We start from the raw sequence: 24,746 nt of genomic DNA on the forward strand, positions 1-24,746 counted from the left end.
AATGGCAATCGTCCATTGCCCAGGGCACCAAAAAGGAATGGCACCAGTAACTAGAGGTAACAATCTGACTGACAAGGCTGACAAGGAGGTAGGTAGCCTTACAGGAAACAGCCATCTCTGTGTGGGCCACCATCCTACCTGAACCATCCAATCCCAATCTGTCAGAGCAACGGGTCTATACAGAAGAGATTAAATGGGCTACAAACCAGCTCATGAGTCAATGTCTAGAGGGAGGGTGGCAATCGACTAAAGATAGGCTAATATACCTACCTCTTTAGCAAGAACCATTCTCAGAAAAATCCACAGAATCACCCCATGGGCGTTAGATGAATGGCAGATGCAGTCAGATAATCTAAAGACTTCCAAGGATATACAGAGCACGCTTGAGGCTATAGTAGCAAGCTGTACGAGTTGCCACCTGACCGATACTCCCAGCAATCTCATCCAGGCTCCGGAACGCAAAGTAAGAGACCAGGGCCTATTGGGAAACTGATTTCACAGAGATCGAGCTGGGAAGGCATGGCTACAAGTATCTGCTGATATTTGTGGGCACTTCCTCTGGATGGACGGAGGAATTCCCAACTAAGGCTGAGACAGCAAAGGTAGTGGCCAAGAAGTTACTGGAGGATATCTTACCCAGGTATGGATTTCCTCATATGATAGGGTCAGATAATGAACGGGCATTTGTGTCCAGGGCAAGTCAGGATGTAGCAAAACTCACTGGGGCAGATTGGAAATTGCATTGTGCATACCGACCCTAAAGTTCAGGACAGGTGGAAAGAACGAATAGAACGGTAAAAGAGACGTTAACTAAATTGATTTTAGAGACTGGCTGGGACTGGGTGGTGCTCCTTCCTTTTGCACTATATAGGGTAAGGAATTCTTACAAGAAGGGACTAATCCCTTTTGAGATCAGGTATGGGATCACAGACCCCCATTATACCCAACCTGCAGTTGGCAACCATTGTAGAACTGGAGGGTGATGATTTAATGTTTAGGGTCAGGGCAACCCAGTGGGCTCATAAATACATCTGGCCTGAATTACGTGCCCTCTAAGAAGCAGGCCCAGTTCCGGAACTGCACAAGTTTTGACCAGGAGACTGGGTCTATGTGAGGAGAGTTTGCCAAGGCACCTGGAACTCAGGTGGAAAGGACCTCACATCATCCCGTTGACCACGCCAACTGCCATCAAAGTGGATGGAATCACCAATTGGATGTTCTACACTCACGCTAGACTGCTAATCCATTCTCCACTAAAGAAGACTAGCTGAATCCAGCTCCAGAATGGAAGGTCCAAAAGGACACCAACTCTGTCAAGTTAAAATTGACTCAGTCCTGAGTCTACTGTCCCTATAACTGTATGTATTGCAGCCCCTAACCCACACCAACCTTTTGATTCAATTCCAAGACTGTCTATCACACCCAACTGGCCTGTACAACAGGGCCGATCAGAGCATCTTGGTTTCTGGACTTGATTTTTGATTTTTATAATAGAGCTAACAGGAGGTGATAAGTTCAGGCTGGGAACCATTCAGTATCTGGAAGGTATTTACCATCATTGACCAGACGGATCTGCTGATTCTGATGGTTCAGGAGGGAGTTCTGTAGCAGAGGGTCCCAGCGATTGGATATCTGTAGTAAGGTAGTTGACAGTCTAGAAGATGCTGACACTAATACTGGCTTGGAGGGGTGTTAGAATCTGATTTTGGCCTACTGCTGATGAGGACTTGCTAGCCGACAACTCATGGCCCAAGGCCCAACAGACTCCGGTCCAGTGGAGAAAAGAACTACCAAATGGGGGCATTCTAAACAGTTCTACTGTGCTGCCTGGGGATGTGACACATCTATCACAGGAACTGGGGGGTGGAGGGTGTCGAAGGAAGATCTTATCACAGTTTTCCGACGAGGAGCAGCTCCAAAGTTCTGCTCAGGTTCACTGACAAGGGAAACTAAGCCAAGAGATGGGAAGTTAGGAAATCTTGGTATCTCTGGCTCCACATTCTCAGGGCTTACTTTTTACAGTCAAACTCCTAATAAGACTGACCACAGGCAAGTCATCATCAGAAGTAGGCCCAAATCAGATTCTAACACCCTCCAAGCCAGTATTAGTCTCAGCATCTTCTAGACTGTCAACTACCTTACCACCAGATATGCAATCACAGGGACTCTCTGCTGCAGAACTCCCTCCTGAACCATCAGAATCAGCAGATCTGTCTGTTCAGTGATGGTAAATACCTTCCAGATACCGAATACTTCCCAGCCTGAACTTATCACCTCCTGTTAGCTATATTATGTTAGACACCCCTCTTTTGTGAGGGCATAGAATTAATAGCAGAATACAATGTTTCTGAAAGGGATTCTGGATGTAGGTGGTCTCAGGAAGGTCCATCTTTAACCCTCCAAACCATATCAGGACAGGGCATCTGTCTATGAAAAGTCCTTTCATCGAATCAACACCTCTGCAATAGGACCATTACCATAGTCCATTCCAAATGGGTTATCCCTGTAGAACAGGCATGGTGTGCCTGTTCAACAGGACTGACCCCTTGTGTGAACTGGGTGGTTCTTAATTCTTCTACCCAGATGGGTTCTGAATCTTGATTCAATCAACAACCCCTGGGTAACCTATTATTCAGAGGAAACAGGGATAAGATCATTAATAGGACAAACTTGGTGAGACCTTATGAGACAGAAGAGAGAACCTATCTCTTTGATCTTAGTATTGATTCTGTGGGCAGGACTAGCCAGAGCCAGCACTGGAATAGCTGCATGGGCATTACAGGAAAAGAACTGTAACAGTTTAAAGGCAGACATAAATGAAGATATCCAATGCCTAGAAAGGTCCGTTTCCCACCTGGAGTATAATGTAGATTCTCTAGCTGAAGTGGTGTTACAAAACAGGTGGAGATTAGACTTAGTGTTCCTGCAACAAGGAGAGCTATGTGCCGCCGTACATGAGGAGTGCTGCTTCTATGTCAACCATTCTGGAGTTACTCGTGAGTCATTGGTTGAGGTCAGGGGAAGCCTAGGCTGGTGCCAAAGAGAACAGGAAGGATCCAAAAGTTGGTACCATTCATTATTTGATTCTTCCCCTTAGTTAATAACTCTTATTTTTACCCTCGTAGGACCCTTAGACATTCTTTTACTTCTCCTTACCTTCGGACTGTGTATTCTTTTTGTTTTGTTTTGTTTTTCAAATATATATATATATATATATATATATATAATATGTGTATATACATATATCTGTATACACACACACATATATATATACACACACACACACATATATGAGTACACTGTAGCTGTCCTCAGACACACCAGAAGACAGCATCAGATCCCATTATAGACGGTTGTGAGCCACCATGTGGTTGCTGGGAATTGAACTCAGGACCTCTGGAAGGTGCAGAGAGTGCTCTTACTCACTGAGCCATCTCTCCAGTCCCAGACTGTGTATTCTAAACAAGCTTTTTACAATATATAAAACAGACTGGGAATGATTCAATTAATGATAATGAGGTCTCACTATTGTGAGATTACCACAAAAAGTCCAGACCACTAGGAGCCCAAGACTGGCCTCCAAAGATACTCATAAATGTGGAATGAAGGGATTAAAGTAGCAAAATAAACTCCATTTTGTTTTTCAGACTTCATTTAAATTAACTTGTCCTCAGAGTAACATGGCTCTCACTCTTGAGTTCTGAGAAAAACCAGGAAATGTTCCTAATAGTTACAAAATAGACATAGCAGCTGTAGCCAGCCAGTAATAATAGGGTGGACCAAGAAAACATAAGTTGTTCCCAGGTCAAGATGCTCCTTTTAGATGTGTGGTCCCTCCTGATGGTTTGACCAGAAGCTGTGAACCAATGGGCCTGAAGGCCAACATTTCTTTATGCTCTTACTCAATCCTGTAACACCAAAGCTTGGAAATCCCTGCCTGCAGTTTTTCCCTTTATAAGCCCCATTCCCCTAGTGGACCACTCTCTTATCCTGCTGCATCAGAGAGGTTTGTGGCACAAGCGAGAGCTTAAATAAAGACTCTCATGTGCTTACAATGGAGTTGTGGTCCCTGGTGGTCTCTTAGGAGGTCCTGCAATCTGGGCATAACACTGGCATTTGCTGACACATGCCTTGGTCTTCACTCTTTGCTCTACCAGAGCAGAGCAGAAGTAGCTGTGATTTATGACATAGTCACACATGTGACTTAAACAAACTCCATGTTTGCTGGAGGTGACCAGCTTCGGGACAGTGTAGCAGCTCCAAAATGATCAGAGCCCCAAGTTCTTTGAACATGTTACATTGTTCTTGTGTTTGGGAAACAAAGTGGCTGCTTGAAGTCCAGCTGAAACATCAGCGTGCCAGGCAACCTGAAGGATGGGGTAAAGAAAGCTGCAGCCTGTGCTCGCTTACCCAGCACATGTACTAGAAAGCTACAGTCTTTCTCACTTCGAAGATATGTCTGGCTTTGTCAGAGATAAAGAATGGTGCTTATTAATGGCAGAGGGACTGATCTATCAGAAGGATGTCACAGCTCCAAATCTGTATGTACTCTGTAACATAGCTGGGATATTATAGGACCTGAAAATTAGTAGAGTTAGAGAGGAGCTTGACAAATTTCATATCAATGCGAGGAGTCTACGGAAACCTCCAATAACCGGTGAGAAAGCTAGCACAGAATCAGGAACAAGTTGACCTCATTGACCTCTAAAAACTGATCCACATTCTTTCCAAGTACAAGGGAACCCCTTGCCCCACAGGGTGCATGCTATTAATCCCAGCACTTGGGAGGCAGAGGCAGGTGGATTTCTGAGCTCGAGGCCAGCCTGGTCTACAGAGTGAGTTCCAGGACAGCCAGGGCTACACAGAGAAACCCTGTCTCGAAAGAAAAAAAAATTGTTAAAAAAAAAATTTTGTAAGAAACTGATCTGAAACCCGATGTGGTGCCACATGCCTTTAATCCCAGCACTCAGGAAGGCAAATCTCTGTGAGTTCAAGCCAAGCCGTGAGGTTTGGTTAGGATGGCAAGCAAACAGTATGAGAGCAGAAAGGGCAGAGCAGTTTGATTTCCCTGATACTTGGTTTGCTCTTATACTGTTTGCTTGCCACCCTAACCAAACCTCACGGAAAGAGAGGTTGGGACATAGGAATACACCCAGGGGACAAAGTCCCCGGCTAAAATTGAAAAAGTCTTTTCCAAGAGAACATGGTATGTACATTTCCCCAGCTGTCTTCCAGCCAGGAAGCACTGTGGAGGCTCCTTGCTTTGTGGTCCTGTGCAGAGAGGTTAAGTAACTTGCCACAGCCTAGGAGTCGAGACTGCCTGCTGTGATGTGTACCCACTGAGAAGCAAAGAGGGCCAATGCCCAGCGGGCTTTCTGGATCCACACTGATTTCACAGCTCTCGGGCCATCCATCCAGGGGTCAGAACAAGACAAGGTGGTGCTGAGTCAGAGATAGGGCATCTGGGGAATGGAATGAGGATCTCATTTACCATCTACAGAGCACATACTATGTCCCTCAGCCTGAACCCAAAGGATCCTATGGATCTTTCTGAGCATCCTACAGCAGAGCTATCATCTGTGTGCTCACATGTAAGGATGCTGGGTGGGAAGGCACTGACTCACCCACAGCACACAGTGGGGACTTGAAGCTAGCAGTCAGCATGCAGTCTCCCAACTTCTGGCAGAACCACTAGCCAACTGGACCTGCTTCCTCCTCTGGGAGCTGGGAGTTTGGGACAAGTGAGGTGGCCCTGGGAGATCAAGGTCCCTTCCAGATAGATCTTGTGCACAGCAACACAGGCAGAGGTCAGAGATCCTGCTCAGATCTGCAGCTTTGCCAAATGTCTGAGTACATATAAGAAAGCATGAGTGTGCGTGCATGTGCATGGACAAGAAACATGTCCTGTGATGGGGGAGAAAAAAAAAAGGACCCTAGACACGTGTGGGTTAGCCTTGTGTGAGATCCAGAAGTCTAGAAAATTCTACAATATCGCCCTTCCTTAGTGTCTTAGTCAGGGTTTCTATTCCTGCACAAACATTGTGATCAAGAAGCAAGTTGGGGAGGAAAGGGTTTATTCAGCTTATACTTCCACATTGCTGTTGATCACCAGAGGAAGTCAGGACTGGAACTCAAGCAGGTCAGGAAGCAGGAGCTGATGCACAGGCCATGGAGGGATGTTCCTTACTGGCTTGCTTCCCGTGGCTTGCTCAGCCTGCTCTCTTATAGAACCCAAGACTTCCAGCCCAGGGATGGCACCACCCACAAGGGGCAATTGAGAAAATGCCCCACAGCTGGGTCTCATGGAGGCACTTACCCAACTGAAGCTCCCTTCTCTGTGATAACTCCAGCCTGTGTCAAGTTGACACACAAAACCAGCCAGTACAGTTAGATTGTACTCTTCATCTAGGGTCCAAGTTACACATGTACATTGAGAGCCTCCGCCTCGAACCCACTAGGAAACACTGACTGGTTAAACCTTTCAAGTGCTGGGGGGTGGAAAGGACCAAGGATCCCTGTGTCTCAGGGACTCAGCTTGGTCATGTCCTCCACAGGCCCAGCTGCCATGGCGCACTGCAAGACAGAGCAGGATGATTGGCTGCTGGCCCACCTGAAGTACCTTCTCTTCATCTTCAACTTCTTCTTCTGGGTAAGTGCAGGCTACGGCACACCCCTCCCCACACCTATAGTCTGGCCATACTCACTGCCGAGGTTGACTTCTCCCAAGCTGATGACCATGCAGGGTCCCATGGTGCCCTGCTGCTCAGAGCCATCCCTGTCCTGGCTATGAAGGTGGGAGGAACTAGGCTGCAGCTCTCATGGAGACCAGGACACCAACTCTAGACTGACCTGTGAACACCAGCACACCATGCCCATGTTATCCTGACCGCCAAAATGATGCCCCCTCTCCACTGAAACCCAGCAGCTTTGTCATGGCCTCAAAGCTGTACTGAGACAGGGATGGTCTCTATGGCACCTGACACAAGTTTCCCACAGCAGCTGTGGCCTCGGCTTCCCAGAGGTGATTGATTACCTGGCTAATTAGGAACAAAATACAATCAATCCCCAGATGGCCAGTAGAGATGCTGCCTTTTATTCCAATTCATTTATTAAGAGGATGCCTCGCTCAGTAGTCTAGGCTGACCTTGAACTGGTGACCTTCCTGCCTCACGCTCCCAACTGCTAGGCTTATAGGGGCTTGCCACCACATCTGGTGTTTGTTGATTGTATGTTTCATATTGTGGTCTCACTGGGTATGGGAAAGACTAAGAGGACAGGCTTGCAGGGATCCCGGCAGCTGTGGGTGCCGTGGCCCAGGGCAGTTTAGCTCAGATCTCTGAGTCTGTTTCCCTAGCCATAGTTTGGAAATCACCCCTAGCCTCTAAGCCTGAAAATGTCCCCCAAACAGCATCCTGATGAGGCAGGGCTAGTCTCCAGGTACTATACGCCCCAGCCCCCACATATACCCTGAAACACAGAGGGACCAAAGGCCATCGTGGTCCATGCTCCTTCCTGGCCAAGGCAGCTGCTCAGGATGGATTCAGAGCACAGGAAAACCAGACAGCATCAGACACTATATGCTAAAATGATAGACACAGTGTTTGCTTAAATATGTTTTTGCAAAGTTCCTGTGAACAAAAAATAAATAAATAAATAAAACAACTCGCTCTGATCTTCCCAGGAAGGAGTTTTCTGGAACAGGGAGGCCCAGGGGTACAGATCCTGGATAATTAAGCTCTAGGGCTGAGGACTGACAACTAGGCCACATACATAGATTTGACCCTCAGATAAATCACTCGGGGTGTTTAGAATTCTTGCTAAGCATTCATCCTTCCTCCCTCCCTCCCTCCTCCTTTCCTTCTTCTTTTCCCTCCCTCTATTCCTCCCCCTCCTTCCTTTTTCAGATTTTTTTAAAGGGTGGGTTTGTGTTTCTTTTAAGGTTTTTTGTTTGTTTTCTGAGACAGGTCTCATACCGTAGCCCAGGCTGTCCCCAGGCTTGTGGCAATCCTCTTAACCTTAGTTGGGCTAACAGGCATGAGTCACCATGTCTGGGTCAAGTTTGTTGTTGTCGTTGTTTAAGACTATTTTTCTTGACCATACAGGTCTCCTGTGCTCACTCCAGATAATCTCCAAAGACTGACAAGTATCCGATGATAAATTCCCCACATCTTACCTGTGGGTTCCTAGGGTGGCCAGGACAGGGCGCCTCAGTCCACAGAGGCGTTAACCAGCAGCTTGCTGCTCGAAGTTCTAGACAGAGAAGTCCATGCTCAGGTCCCTCAAATTGAGCAGAATTTACCAGAGAGAGAGTATTCAGGGAGTAAACTCCTCCCTCACACACCCCAAGTCCAATTGTCGTGACTTCCCTGAACCTGGTCATAAGACAGAGAAGTGTTTGCATGCCGTCCATGGGGTCACCACAGCTCTGCCTTCCCTGAAGAACTACAGTGCAGGGCAATGGGGGAAGGGTCTTTCCACATTCCCCCAGTCTGCTGCCCACCGCACCTCCGATACAGAAACTGACACAGAGCACGGCGCAGCCACCCAGGTGAGCAGTGCAGTAAAACACAAAGTCCCTATTACACCAATGCAAAACACCTCGTGAGTGTAGGTCCATACTGCAGGGCTCCACCAAAAGCCAGCATAGAGCAAAAATTCCAGGATGCCAGCCTGGTGGTCATGGTGCCCGGTGTTGAAAGGCTGCATAGACGCCTCTGTGATCTTCTACTCCGCTGCAGCCCTCAGTGTCTAGTGCCCCTATTGTGTAGACAGAGACCTGGCCCAACAAGTTCAGTCGTTAATGTTTGTCTTGGTTACGTTTCCATTGCTTTGAGTAGACAACATAAGCAAGGAAGCTTAGAGAAGAAAGAGTGTGAGATTTACAGTTTCAGACGGCGAGTCTATGATCATCATGGTGGGGAACATGGTGGCAGGTGGGCATAGTGCTGGAGCGGCAGCTGAGAGCTTACATCCTGAACCTCAAGCATGAGGCAGAGGGACCTAACTGGGAATGGCTGGGCACTTGAAATGGCCATTTGTTTTTAAATGGGTTTTGAAAACCCACCCCCAGTGACAGACGTCCTCCAACAAGGCCACACCTCCTAATTCTTCCTAAGTAGTTCCCTCAGCTGAGGAGCAAGTATTCGAACAGATGAGCCTATGGGAGACATTATCAAACCACCACAACAATTCAACCACTAGGTAATTCTCTTTCATATATATATATGTGAACATATATATGAATAATAAATATGCAGGACAATAAGAATTAGAACTTGCTGTTGTGTGATTTCTAGTACAATTGGTGGTCTATATTGGTGCCCTGCTGTTAATGCAGTGGGATGAACAGGTGATCACATCTTCAGCAACTTCCTCCATTCCTACCAGGGTACTTAGAGCTTCTGGCATCATGACTTGCATAGAAAACAAGGACTGTTCACATGAAACATTGCTTCTGAAGCTCACCTTGCCTGCGTGGGGCGTGACAACCTCTGAGACCTTTCTGTTTTGTCAGTAGCACTGCCATCATTACATGCAGGTCGTAGTCCTGAGTGGTTCACATTCCCTCATCTGAGAAAAGCAGAGCAGACCCCATGCTACTCTCCCTGGGCAGGACTCAGAGCTCCCCACTCCCACCACGCATTACTGGGTCCCCCAGGGCCTCCTTGGATTAGCTCTGGCCAGGGAACACAGATGCCACGTTGACATACCTCCTGGGTGACCCTGAAAAGCAAACATGCCCAGCTTTTCTGTGTGGCTGCCAAAGAGACACTTTTCTTCCTCCCTCTTCCTTGCACAGCTCCCATCATCCCTCTGTTCTCTAATTTATTATTTTAATTAGTTGCTTGGCTGTGTCAATAATCAAAACATCCCCAACCTCCCAGAAGCTCTGCCAGGCTATGGGAGGAGCCTGGGAAAGGCTACCTCAGCTCACAGTCTGTCCGTCTTTGAGGGGCCACCCAGGATTTGATGCTACAGTTGGGGACCCCATTTAGAGAAACATAGGCAACTGAGGAGATGTCCAAGTGAATCAGAGCATTTGCTGGGCAAAGCAGGAGGACCCGAGTTTAAATCCACAGCACTTAAGTGCAAAGCCAGCCAGGGAGGCTGGGTAGAAACAAGAGGATCAGATCACTGAGCTTGCTGGCTGCAGGCTAGCTTCAGGTTCAATAAGAGATCCTGTCTCGTGGGAACATGGGAGGAGTAGAACATCCCAAGTCCTCCTGTGGCCTCTGAGTATGTGTGGGCATGTGGACTTGTATACCTTCACATACACACACACACACACACACAGAGAGAGAGAGAGAGAGAGAGAGAGAGAGAGAGAGAGAGAGAGAGAGAGAAACAGAGAGAGAGAGAGAGAAAGAAAGAGACAGAGACAGACAGACAGACAGATAGAGGCAGAAAAAATATAACAGAGAGAGACACAGAGACTCAGACTGACACTAGGGGCAGAAACATGGAAGACTTGAGCACCACCCTCAGGAGAGGTTGGAGAACACCCCCTCTTTAGACCCTCACTTGAGATCCAGCCACCTACACCTGCCCAGTCCCACAGGGCCCCAGAGTGGAAGGCTAGCTGAGGGTGCTTCGTCTAGGCAGCTATGAGAAAGCCATCTCCTGAACTCCAGGCAGGACGCCTCAGTGATGTAGCTGTTTGGGTCATGGTGGGTGGAATTGGCCCTTGGGTCTGGCATCAGGGTCCTGTTTGGGGTGAGTTGTTCACATCTCCCAATGCAACAGTATCAAGTAGGACAGCATGATTCCTGGATCTCTACACCACTCTATCAGTAGCCAATTGTGTGACCATAAAAAATGTCACTTCTGCCTGGACCTTGATTCCTCCCTCTAAATTATGAAATTTTCTTTTTATTTTCCTTTCTCTCTTCTTCCCTCTTTCCCTCCCCACCTTACTTTCCCCCTTCCTATGATTGTTCTCTTCCCTCCCTAAGAACATTATCTGTAGTCTAGCACTCTCTGCAGTAGTCCAGGGTAAATGAAGATTAAGAGGCTAAAAGGGGAAATAGTAAATGCAGCAAATAAAACAAGCCTGTAAGGTACGTAACGATAGAAACGAGGCCTGGTGCTGGTAGGGAGGGCAGCAGGGTTTGCTGGGTACTGGGTGCGCATGGCTCCAGACAAGGTTTCTCCTGACTTCTGAACTACCTCTGGAAAGTGAGGCAGTGACATGACCCTCTGGCCCAGCTCCCATCCTGTGATTTTGCCCATATCAGGGTAGGTGAGGTTCAAGATGAGAGAGCCGGAGACTGGTGAATTCGCTTCATCAGTAGATATTTAAAAGCATGAAGAACTCCCCTGCAGGTAGAATGCTATCCTGGATCTGCATGTAATAAGACCATCCCTGTAAGGTGGCTCCCACAGAACTGGTACAGAGCCAGCAGCTAATAGGACCTCCGCATGGGCAGAGCTAGGAGAGATGCCTACCCGGCATTTGAGAAATGTTGCTCATTAAGAGGATGCAGAGCAGCTTTCTGTCCCTCTACAATCTAGGAGGCTCCAGCCTCAAGCAGTGCTGGGGTGCCACTGGCCCTCCTGGACACTGGACTCAACCAGTGTTGTGAGAACTGAAGATGTAGACAGGGGTCCAGCTGACTGCAGACAGGAAAGTGTGCTTTAAAGGTGGCCGTGGCGGGGCTGGAGGCAGAGCACTTGCCTGGTATTTGCAAGGCCCTAGGTTCCATCCCAGCATGCCTCCCAAAGAGAAAGATATCCAAGTATCCAAGGAAACTAACCTTGGTTCAGACAAGGCAATTCGTCTCCTCAGCCTGGTCCTAACCTCCAGTTACATCTCCTTTCCAAACTAGACTCTGATAATTAAAGTCAGGGTCTCTCCACCCGGTCACCTGCAGTGACCTGAGGGCTGGGGCTCTGGCAGGCTTGGCACTAACGGTTTTCAGTGGGCATCCATGAAAACACAGAACGATGAAGCATTGACTTAATATTATATACCAGTGTTCCCCTAGGCCCTCCTCGGAGCTTCCTAGTGGGCTGGGGGAAATTCCACCGCCCCCTGAGATGCAGGTTGCTCCCCTACAAGAAAAATGGCCAGGAAATAAGGGCAAGAAACGTTAGCTGTTGCCCCAGGAGTCTGGCAGGCAGAGGCTGATGTGGTCACAGCCCCTCACCCAAGCTCCTGCATGCCTGGAAGAGGTAGGCGGAGCATCACCAGATGAAAGTGTACAGAGCTCTCCTGCAGAACTGGAAATAGGTGCACATTTGTAACGACTTGGAAGAAGCTCACTGGGGTAGTTAACGTAAGAAGGATGGGAAGGAAAGAAGGAGGGATGAGAAATGGGTACACGATGAGCGGTGGTACAGTGTTGGATACATGCTGTCACTATATCACATGTCTCATACATGTCACCTAATCATATATGTCGTACTGGGCACCCAGCCCCTATCAACCTGACCAAGTCCACAGTCTTATTCACCGGCCCAGCCTTACTTCAGAAACACTGACCGTGAGTTCGAGAGCAGCAGCCTCGGGCTTAGAAGATGGATCAGGAGTTGGCAGAGCACTTGTCATGCGAGTGTGAGGACCTGAGTTCAGATCCCCAGAACCCATGTAAAGCCAAACACAGTAGAGCATAGTGTGCAATCCCATGATTCCTACATCAAGAATGGGAGATAGCGCCGGGAGAAGACCAACGTCTGACCCAAGGTTGGCCACTTGCCTCCACACTCAGGCTGAGGAGCCACACTCTCAAACAGGCACACCCCCACATACGTGTCATACCACACATAGAAAGATTAAAACTAATAGAAGAGATGATAAAGGGTGAACACTTCCTAAGAGTCTGTTAGAGCCAGGGTATGAAAGAAGGAAACCTAACCAAGTGAGGGAAATATTTAAAGGCCTCCGTGCAACTGCAGGAGAGTCTGGGCTCTGTCTGGGGTGGGGGTGGGGTGCAGTTCAGTAAGGGGCCCAGCCCATGTCTGGGTAGAGGGAGTTGGAGGGCGATCTGGGACAGGAGCCAGGGTGGACTGGACAGTGAGGATAGGGAGGTGGGTTAAAAGCAGGGGGAATCAGCATGCAGACATCACAGAGAGACATCGGTGTCCCTGTAAAGGCTGTTGGGTACACAGGCGGTGGTGGCATTGAGGAAGCTGCCCAGGAACCATTCATGAATGAGGAGCGTGGTCCTGATGAGCCAGCCTTTCCACCTAACTCCAAACCTTTCCAGAATGCCATAGAGTATGTAGCAAGCAGTCCTGCTCTGCCCCACCACCCTGACACATGGCCCTCCACCCTGTGTGTTTCCTGCCTTTCAAAGCCACAGACAGCCTGTTACAGAGGGCAGAGAACCCTTCCCAGGGCATCCTTCTTAGAGATCCCATAGCTTCCTGTCTCTCCAGCAGAGAAACCCTACCTGTAAAATTCCGACCAAGAAAAGAAAAAAAATCTCTAATTGCTCTCACACCCTCTGCCTGCTTCCCTCCAGGTCTGCACCTGAGTTCCATCAGGCCTTAGGCAAGGATGGCTGCTTGCGATACCCTGGATCGCACAAAAAGCATTTTGTTAATGTTCCTCTTTTATAAATGAACAGTCCCGTCAATGACCTGTGTGGGTGACCCTCCCTCCTGCCTCTCCTGTCTTGCTGTGTCTTTGTCTATCTCCTCCCACACACATGCACTTGCCATACACACACACATACACACATACATGTACACACATATACACACATACATACACATACGCACATGCACACACACATACACACACATATATACACACATACACACACATACACATACATACATGCACACACACATACACACATGTACACACATACACACACGCACACACAATACACACACATGTATACACATAAACACATGCACACACACACATACACATGCACACACACATACACGAACACACATATGCACACGCACCTACATGTACACACATGCACAAACACACACCCACATGTACACACACATACACACACACACACACGCACATGCACACACATGTACACACATAGTGTTTTCTGGTGCACTAGCATCAGGCCATGGCTGAACTCTTCTTCAGTTACTATTTGACAGAAAACCATCTCCGTCCTGTGAAGAGCTGACTCTACAGAACCAAGCTGATGCAAATGACTGGGGAAACCAGATCTGGGGTCAGCGCTCTACTCCACAGTCCCTGCCCAGTGGCCCAATCTGCAGATAAAGACACTGGGACTTAAAGAGTTTGCCCCACCCCACACACAGTTAATCATACAACCCAAAGGACTTGGCCCAGTCTTTCTGGCTTCCAACTCCTGTGACACTTGGTGACCCCTCAGTAATGAACATTTTCACTTACTGTTTAGAGGTGGAGGTGACCGAGTCCCATGCAACAAACCAAAGTCCCTGAAGGAGTTAAGGCCTCCTGCTGCTCCTCTTGGCTGGCTACAGCACTGGCCCCTCAGTACCTACCTTCCACACTAGTTGGAACTCTCTGGGGAGAGGGACCCTGGGGTCCCAGAGCCACAGATTCATGTCATTCTCTTGCTTTCTTTGGATTATCAGACCCAGTATATGCTTGTCTTCTAGACCTTGATTAGGCAGGATGGCCCTCCAGACCCTTCCAGACCCCGTGTTGTGACTGGATACTCAGCTTCCCACCAGATCTCATATTTTGCAAGCTCTAGCACTGGGCAAAGCACTCTACTCAAGCCCTCAACCTAAGTCACCCTGGCAGCTGCTCTTAGGGAAGGAGACGGGACTTTGAGAAGCTTCACAGGCCAGCTGTGTTCTATGGGACTTCACGGCGCCACCTACCGGGGAGAGGGAGTAACACGCTTAGTCCTGCGCTGTGATTCTCCCACCTGGAAACTCTCTAAAAAGTCTCGGCCTGGCTCTTACTCCTACGGGTGCTGATTGGCCCAGGCTCCTGGTTTTTCATAGCTCCTCAGGTAATTATGCAGCCACGACTCTGAGGATGTGGAGAAAACTTGGAGACTTAGCTGGACGTGTGCTTTGCCCACAGTGTACAGGCAGACTTCAGCCCTGGATCCCAAACTCACTATTTTATGTGTTAAATGATTCCCTATTTTTTTTTTTTTTTTACTAGATTCCGAGTTGCTCCATGTGCCCCAGGAGATTACCTGTCCACAAGCCAGTCTGAGCTTATCCCTCTGAAAGTCCTAGATATGGGTGCTCATGTTACTGGTTTGGGGATGGGTGGGGCTCAGCATTAGCCCACCTAATAAAAAAATGTGTGTTTATTTCTATAGTGGGGAGATGTTTTACTCCAAGTATCCAGTGGTCATGGAAGTTGATCAACAGGGGTGGCCACTAGTCATTCACATGTGTTGTTCAGCTCCACCCACCCAGACTCAGAACGTTCACAGGAATTGTGTGGGACACAGATAACCCTCACCCATGGGGGTCTCTGAACTGTGTCCTCGGATTCCTGACTTGAAACATGATTTGTAGGCGATGTCATTGCTGTTGTTAGGACCGCTAAGAAAAGGTGCTGGCAGGTCCAGCATAAGAGGTTCCAGTGGAAGGGGGGACTGTGCCTCAGCGGTGGACGGAAGGCTAGCCTCTCCAGGTCCATTTAGCAGCAGAGCCAAGGTCCTGGGTGGGGCCCTTACGCTGGCTTCTCTTGGAGCTACCAAAGGAGATAAAAGGGTGCTTGGAATGAATCGTCCATTTGAACAGCAGAAGCGGAGGATCAGGCACACCCGCTTTGTCACATCCAAGCACAGCCCTGCCTCTGTCCTCAAAAGACCTGGCCCTGAATCTCAGTTCTGAAACTAATGGTGCCATCCTGGGCACGCAGCAGTGCTATTCCCTATAAGCCTGTTTCCTTCCTCATCTGCCCCATCCTCCCCGGATGATTGTAACACTTAGATAAGCAGTTGGCAGATTACAGGTCAATTACATGATGTAAGTGCCCGGGGTGTGCTAATTCCTAAGAATCCCCCAAGCATTGCTCTCCTGAGGTCTGTCACCGTGCAGAACAGAGAATGGAAAAATGACCATGGAGTCATGATGGTACAGGTAGGGAATCTTTTACAGGGATAAGCATCCCAGGTGTGGGCAGAAATGGACTGGGGTAGGAGCAGGCTTTTCTAGCTTTATCCATGGTAAGACCTCTAAGGAAACCTCCGCTATCCACCTGGACGAAAGGGCCCATTCTTAAATAAGGATCTGGAAACCATGGGCAAGAAGAAGTTGACCTTCCCAGGATCAGATGGCAGAGTTTCTCAGAAGTCCTCAAGTCCTGAGCAAATAGCTCTCCTATTCTATGTGTGGCACATGAAGTGCACACATGATGTATAAATGCATTCTTCTAAGCATCACCCCTACCAAAGCGATCCTTTGGCCTCATGGTCTCTGGAGGCTAAACTAGCCGTGCTTCATGACGCTTCCTCCTCTCAGCATCATCTCCGACCAGCAAGTGAGTAGGGTCCCATCCCAGACCCATCTCAAGACCAAACTGGAATAGGACGGTTAACTCCCTCCCCATCTTGTGCAGGAGTGTGCGGGACATGGATGCCTTTCCAAGGAGCAGGCACTGTAGACATGCCCTAGCTTCATCCCCGGTCAGTAAGAAGCATAGATTTGGGCTCAGACTTGGATTTGAAATCTCTCTGCATCTGTGAGGGGCAGAGGCACAGGGTGGGGTGGGGGTGCTGGCAAGTCCACTGAGCACCTGAAACCTCCATTTGCTCGTTTATAAACTGAAGTTCCCGCCCCCCCCCGCTTGAACACTAATTGACGAGGGGCCTGAAAAGGATCTGTTGCCCAGTGGGCACTAGACAGATGGCAGCTAGCAAAGCTTCAGGCATCACCTGATGGGCCTTGTGTCTCTGCAGGTAGGTGGGGCAGCCGTCATGGCTGTGGGTATCTGGACTCTGGTGGAGAAGAGCGGTTACCTCAGCATCCTGGCCTCCAGCACGTTCGCTGCCTCTGCCTATATCCTCATTTTCGTTGGTGGTCTTGTCATGACAACTGGCTTCCTGGGCTTTGGGGCCGTGATCCGGGAGCAGAAGAGCTGTCTCTCCACAGTGAGTGTCCCCCCACCCCCATCCCTGTGTGGAAACTGTCTTCCCTGTGAGTATCCTTCCCTAGAGAGTGAGTGTAGGCCTGTGCCGAGTGGAGGCAGAGAAGCATCACACATGTCCCCCAGGTAGGGCACTGAGGATGCTGAGGAGCCGGAGCAGGGTGGCTTGTGTGGGGTCTGTGGGCTCTGCTGTTCAGGTGTGTCCAACCTGAGCAGGGAGGTCAGCCTTAAAAAATACCATAGCAGCTGCTACAGTCTTTCTTCTTCCTGTTCTTCCTCATCTTCCTCTCCTTTTCTTTCCTCTCTTCTTCCTCTTTTTCCTCTAGTCTACACCTCTTCCTCTTCCTCACCTAACCTTCCCCTTCCTTTGTCTGCCCCTTCTTCCTCCTTCATCTTGCCCTTTCTCCCCCTTTCTTCCCTCTTCCCTTCCTCCTCCCCTCCCCAGCTCTTCCCCCTTCCTCACTTAGACTTTAGCAGGCAGTTTTCACAGATAGCGAAGACGCAGATAGCGATAGCAGTGCACGGTGACCCTCTATGTCCCTTCTCCCTGAGTTCACCATTGTCTTTTCATGGTCACCCTCACCTGGTACACAGCCTCCCCATGTCTTGCTCTCTGTTGTAAAGCAGACCCAGACACTATGTCATCTGTGTGTCATATGTCCCTATGTCATCTGTGTGTCATATGTCCCTCGACCCTAAGGGTCCTTTGTCATGGCTAAAAGCAATCAATATTCAGTTTTTAATATCACAAAGTAACGGAGGTAGCTTATGATCTCCCCAGCTAACCCATAAGGTGTTGTTTCTTTTTAAGTTTGTTTAATTAGGCCCATGTGCTAAAATCAGTTGATTTGTCTCTTATGTCTCTATCTCTGAGGGTGGTCACCCCACTCTATTTGCTGGAAGATTGAGTCTTTCGTTCTATGGATTTCTAGCTCCTCCTCCCCCTCCTCCTCCCCCTCCCTCTCCTCCTCCCCCTCCTCCTCTTCCTCCTTTGGATATGCCCCTGTATGTTGTTTAATATGCACTTGTGGCAGTTCCATGAAAAGGCATGGTAAGCCTTAACTGATTTGATCATTTGTAAGGAGTATTTATCCCATGGCTGGCATTTGTAGGCACCGTGTTCTTCATGGCAGCTTCTTCCTGGGGGTCTGGAGAGACACCCACAGCATCTACTCAGGGTCAGGAAAGAGGCCAGGGAGGAGCCAGCAGGGACCCTGAGGCTGAGGACACTTCAGGCTCCACACACCCAGCTCTCTGACACCCTTTGACTCTGACTGGCCTCTCTGTCTGGCCTCACCCCAGACTATGCCCAATGCTCAGAATGGAAGAGACAGACAGAGAATACTGAAGAAAAAGCCTAAGCTGTGGAATAGATCCAAATTTCAAAGAGAAATCAGGCTGAGCCTGAAAGAAAGCAGGCGATGGGAAGAAGCCTCAATGGCTCTTGAGCTGCTTCTACCCACCCTGCATCCCAGTCCCACTGCCCACCATAGACTGTATGCAGTTGTGTCTTGCACTCATCCTAGGAGTGGAAGGCAGGGCTTGCAGTGGGGAGCCCGAGGCCTGGCCCCTGCAGCAGCTCTCAAAGCAGCGACCTAGTTTTTGGCCTGGATATAAAAGCCGCTCTGCGCAGACCCAGCTGGATGGCACTCCCAGTTTGAAGAATTCCTTCATTTGACTCTGAGGGAGAGCTTGGATCCAGGGTGCTGACAGGGTACATGGTGATATGTAGGCTTAAGTGCCACAGGGAGCAACCTCCAGGAGGTGTGCTTGGGGGCACCTTTCAGAGTGGGGCAGGGGTGCTAGGAGCACTACAGCCTGCCCGGTCATCCTCACCATGGCCTGGCAAGAAGCAGGGTCATCCCTTGAAGCCCATGTGAACTGGCTCTGGGAACACACACACACACACACACCACACCAGACACACACACACACACCACACACCAGACACATACACATACACCGCACACACACACACACACACGAACACAAACCACACATACACACACAGACACACACACACACACACGAACACAAAACACACACACACAGACACACATACACACAAACACAAACCACACAGATACACACACACACACACAGGCACACACACACCACACATACACACATGAACACAAAACACACACACACATGAACATAAAACACACAGACACACACACACCACATACACACATGAACACAAAACACACACATGAACACAAACCACACACACGAACACAAACATAAACCACATAGACGCACACACACATGAAAACAAACCACACAGACACACATACCACACACCACACACACACACACACACACACACACACACACACACCTAGAGCCAGGAGACAGTCAAGTGCCTTATACAGAATGGTGCAGTAGTCACATATAGTCTATATCCATACTCTCTCTCTTTAAAAATCACCTTCAGCTACTTATAATTCCAAATACAGTGCAAGTGCCACATAAATAATTGTGCCTTATCATTTAGGACTAAGGGCAACATTCTATACACACTAAGTACAGACACACCATAGCAGACCCTGTCTCCTCCACATGCACCCAAGCCTGGTTGACTCCCTGGATGTGGAGAGCCAACTCTTTCTCGAACAGATGGTGACTAAGGTCGGTCCCTGAGAGTCTTTGGCATGTCCCAGATCCAACCACCCCACTGCAGGAAGACACTGGGTTATAAGAATTCAAGCTGAGAACTGTTCTGTACTCCAGTGACCAGCCCTTGTGGGGACTGAGTCTGGTGGAGATGAGCCTATCAGGCCTAGAGAAAGACCTCTTTCCTTGAGAGGCTCAGTTCCTGGGTCTGTGTCCTGCTGAACTCTGAGAGGTCTGAGATTCTAGATTGGCTGTTGTCCGTGGTCCCTAGGACCTGTCCCAGGAAGGCAGGCTTCTGAGTCTGGTGCCTCCTTTCCTCCTGCCATGGACTGCCTTACAGGGCATCTCAGGGAACATGAGGCAGAGGAGAAGCCATCTGCTGGGGAGACCAGGGCTCCCTCTTGACAGCCTAAGAAGGAACGCAGACACTGTCCCTTGAGCACCCAGCTTCTGACTCAGCCATCCATCTAGGGGGTGAGGTGTCCCCAGAAGCCTTGGGAAACAACCTCTGCTGACTAGGCACAGCTTGCTGACGACACAGATGGCCACTGTTCACTGAGCACCGCCGCCGGCTGCTCCTCACACTCCACCAACCCTGCGAAGGCACTGCCATCTGCCCATCTGCACTGCTCCCAGCACTGGTGCCTGCTCTCTCACTCAGGCCTCACACGCTCACAGAGCTGCTCAGGCTCCTGATGTGCACTTGACGGTAGTTGGGGGGCAGGTACAGGTGAAGAGACCTGCCAAGAGAGAGGTCACTGGGAAGAGCAGCAAGGGAGCAGGCTGAGCCAAGCAGGTAGGAGGCAGAAAGTGGATTCTGTTATCAGGAAGGGATAGGACACATGGAGAGACACCAGAGGTGCCTTTGAATGTTAGCAGGTCAGAGTCAAAGGGGAATTACGAGAAGGTAATGGTAGGGCTGAGTCTTATCTGCCTGGTCCTCCTGGTTGCTACTAACTGGGGTGCTCACAATCTGATTGTGGGGGTGTTGAGGCAGTGGAGAAACTACAACGTCCACCTATAGTAAGGAGCAAATGGTCCATCTCCTATGCTCTGACCTAGTATACCTCCTGTCCCCAGAGGGGCAAGATTCTTTTTACAACTGAGGCGCTAAGGCCCAAAGATGTGGAGTGACTGAACCCAGCAGGCAGAACTCCCTTCTTCAGAGAGCCCACTTCCCTCGGAGGCAGGAGCTTCATGGTTCAACAGTGAGGTCTAGAATCTGCCCAGAAAGGTACATAGAAGTAGTAAGAAGGGTAGAGAGCCTATCTCCACATTAGAGACACAAGACGGGGCAGGCTGTTGGTCCATCTATGACTGCATGTGTGTGTGCACTTGCACAGGTGCTTGTGTGTATGCGCGGGCGCACACACACATTCTGAATCTTTTCCAACACATTCTGGAACTTTCTCGGTGCTCCACCTGGGGTGTGGGATGTAAGGGCCCCCCTTCAGGGATTACCCACGCACACATTACAGAGCTACCCTTCCTGAGTGCATACTGCCACCCCAGCAGCCAGGATTTCCACCTTGGAGTAAAATCAGAGGGACAAGTTGCCAGAAATCACCTGCATTCTTTGCATTTCATTTGGAAAGAGACCAGAGGTCCTAAGTCACCAAAAGGACATTCACCTGTGCCTCGCTAGGAGGAACATACGTGTAGAAAACTGTCTGTGTGGAAGATAAGTCCCTGCCCTGGAGTTGGGAATTCACCAGGCTTTGTGGGCCCGGGCACGTGTCTCTGGCTAAGAAAGACATGGAGAGCAACGTCTATGGAAATGGGTTGATAGGAAAGTATGCTGGGCATGAGAGGAGGCGGGTTCATTCCTGCCTGTCACTGGGTTTTCTTCCATTGAAATCTGAGTTCGTTCCAAGAGTAGGCCTTTCTCAATGACTCTGGGTCTCTGTGCAGCCACTGCAAGGTCTGCTTTTGGGGACATTGGTACTGACCTGAGAGTGAAAAAATGTTCTCCCGTTCTGTTTATTGGGAGGGAGCGACAGGTTCCCTCCCAGAGCCTTGGCTGTAGGATCTGACTTCCTGGGTCACAGTTTCAAAGATTTAAGTGTCACCAAATAGAGTAGCACAGAGGACCACTCTGGCTGAGCAGAGGGCAGAGCAATACAGATTAGCAAGCCACAGGGGAGGACACCGTCGGGCTGTAGGGGCTGGCACTGGTACCCTTCTAACTTCTCACTGTAGTAGCTTCTATGGGGGATGTGTCTTCACCCAGGCTGTGGGCACGTTGGGAGCAGCGCCCTAAAAATAACTGCTAATTTAGGTCCCTTCTCAAAGGAGTTGTGCTATGATGTGTTGATTAGAGCTATGCTTTTATGGTCTTTACATAACGTGGCTTCCCAGACCTTAGGATGCTTCCTCATTACCCCCACACCGTGTTGCCTGTAGCAATGGGGTTACTACAGTGCCTGGGAGAGGCTGGGTCACTCACCTAGGTTGAAGGTTACAAAGCTGTGCAAGCTGTGAAACAAACAAAAAACCCAAACCTGCTTCTGAGCACCAGCCCAGATACATCTGCCGTGGATTCTAGACTTTGTCCTCCTAGCTAACAAAACCTCAGGAGACCAGATGGAAGCTTGTGATTCAGGGTCCCCTGGTTTTCAGAAACTGGGTTCTGGAGCTTACTTTTTTCACCCATCCCCTCCCTAAAAAATAAAAAAAGCTCCTGACAAAGACCCAGTTTAGTCTGAGCCATCCATCACGATCTTCATTTGGCTGAAGATATAAAAGTTTGCAGGGCCCACATTCCATATTCTAAAAATAGGCCCCTCCTTTGATCTGGATGGCATGGGTCCTGGTCATCAGCTTTCAGCTCAGATGGCCTGAATATTCTCTTTCTCTCTCTCCCTCTCTCCCTCTCTCCCTCTCTCCCTCTCTCCCTCTCTCCCTCCCTCTCTCTCTCTCTCTCTCTCTCTCTCTCTCTCTCTCTCTCTCTCTCAGCTAAAATAGAAGACCCGATGTGAATAATTTAAAGTCCATCCCTTTTCCCTTCTTGGTTCTTATACCAAGCCGATCGCTGCTACCACATCTGAAAGGATGAGCTATTCCTGTCCCCCAAGGACTGTCTCCTTCTTAGGAAAATGACTTTTAGGGGCTGCAGACACGCCAGGATGAAGGGTGCAGGAGGGAGGGAAATCTAGCCTTGATGCAAACAGGCCAGCCGCTCTCTAGACTTTTCCTGGGGATGCTTGAGGACACTCCCACCCCCACTGCAACCCAACTTGGATGCCCATCATTCCAATGCCTGTCTTTGATCTTTTCCTTTTCCTCTTTGGGGACCTCTGTATGTGGAGCTGGACTCACTGTGTTTCTCCTTTGGGGCTTCCTGCTGCCTCCATCTGATTAAAGATTTCAAAAGGAAGTTAACACAGGGGGGGGAAAATGAATAAAGGCAAGGCAGCCTTCTCCAGAAAACAGAATACATCTAAAGCAACTTATCATCTCTCTACACCGAAGCTGGGCTTCAATGTTGCCTGTGTTAGCCCAAGAAAGCAATGCCTGAAAGGACAGTGAGTCAGGAAGTGGGTGACTCAGGGTGGTCAATTCCAACCTGTCCTTGGTCACTTTAGTCATTGCTTCTCTCATAGGCAGGACAAAACAGAGAGCAAGAAAGTCCTGGACTGTGTTGCTTATGAGCCTGCTGGTGGAAACGTGTCTCAGTACTCATGTTTATAACACACACACACACACACACACACACACACACACACGCACATGCGCACTTTTCCTGTCCTCACTGAACTGACACCGAGCCAGGAAAACATCTCTAGTATGGTGTGGGATGCCCATAGAAGCAGGCAGGTGTCTACAGAGGACATGACGCACATCTGTGACAAAGCACACAATCAAAACAGACTGTCTAACATCTGTTAACTGCTGGACCCCAGACTGCATCCCAATGCTACAAAGCTCTGTTTGCTGATCCTCCCCTCCCGCCCCGACCCCCAGGCTCAGAGTAACATAGGGACTACCTCTAACACAAGGCACTTGCTTTACAGGTTCCACATCTTTCCTACACAACATCTTTGGACTTGGACCCTTCTGGGAAGGCCGTCTAGACCAAGGGACAGTTAGACTATACTTGAGGAGGCTGGAAACCTTGGTCTTAAAGACGAGTGGATGGTTGAACAGATGGTCATATGAACCATGGAAGAAGGGAGGAAGAGAGAGAGGAAGGGAGGAAGGGAGGGAGGAGGAGGTGATGACAGAGGTGTGGACAGGAGAGTCAGGTGTCAAGCCATGGCTTCCCTCTGGCCTGTAAGGTTGCCTAGTGAAGAGCTTTTATGACAACTTGATCTCCTAAGATGCCAACTACTTTGTACCTAATGTCACCCAGGCAAGATCCCGAAAGTGGTAGTGTCTGCATGGGTATTAGACGCCTGGTCCTAGCCAAATGTGCAACAACCCAAGAGCATCACTACATCTCATTACTTTTGATGGTGCAAAGATGGATGCCTTTAGTGACCTTGGATGATGTGTCTATGTCTTGCAGCCAGGTTTTGGACTCCTTCCCTGGGACCTTGGCTGGAGTGTGCAGGATGCCCTCTTTTGTACCCAACCATATCCATGTGTGCCTCTGCTGCACCCCAGCCTTGGAAACATGGACAGGACCAGTGCACACTCCTCATGCCTGGCAAACCTAAAGATTGTTCCTCTCTCTGGGTGGCCGGCCTTCATTCCTAAGCTTGTGAGCCAGGCTGCAGAAAGCACCCCAGGGAAGATAATGAGACCATCAAGGAAGAGGTGGCCTGTGGAGAGAAGGGGTCATTTATAGAACCATACCCCTCCCCCCACTTGCCTCTATCCAAGCAACTGAGTCCACCCACACCCGCCCAACCCCAGGAAGCAGCACTAACAGGACTGTGGTGTTATTTTTCCTAGAGAGACAAACCTCTACTTACATGAGCTGGGCAACAATGACACACCAAAGAAATAAATCCACTCAAATCTGCCTTGTGGAAAAGTGGGAATGCCCCAGTAACTTACTGTTACTCTTACAGTAACGCCCCAGTAACTTACTGTTACTCTTACAGCAACGCCCCAGTAACTTACTGTTGCTCTTACAGTAACGCCCCAGTAACTTACTGTTGCT

At 49.2% G+C, this 24,746-nt stretch overlaps 1 protein-coding gene across 2 annotated transcripts in view; it reads left to right on the top strand.

Annotated features, from left to right (window-relative positions):
• Tspan11 (tetraspanin 11) overlaps positions 1-24,746 on the top strand; it is a 72,401-nt gene that overhangs the window by 25,000 nt on the left and 22,655 nt on the right. For both annotated transcript variants that reach the window (XM_031383536.1, XM_031383535.1), the window contains exons 2-3: positions 6,555-6,649; positions 16,836-17,027. In XM_031383536.1, coding sequence (XP_031239396.1) covers positions 6,566-6,649; positions 16,836-17,027 — 276 coding nt within the window. In that variant the 5' untranslated portion in view covers positions 6,555-6,565. The remainder of the gene's footprint in view (positions 1-6,554; positions 6,650-16,835; positions 17,028-24,746) is intronic.

The sequence above is a fragment of the Mastomys coucha genome, unplaced genomic scaffold (assembly GCF_008632895.1).
Source record: "Mastomys coucha isolate ucsf_1 unplaced genomic scaffold, UCSF_Mcou_1 pScaffold20, whole genome shotgun sequence".
Lineage (NCBI taxonomy): Eukaryota > Metazoa > Chordata > Mammalia > Rodentia > Muridae > Mastomys > Mastomys coucha.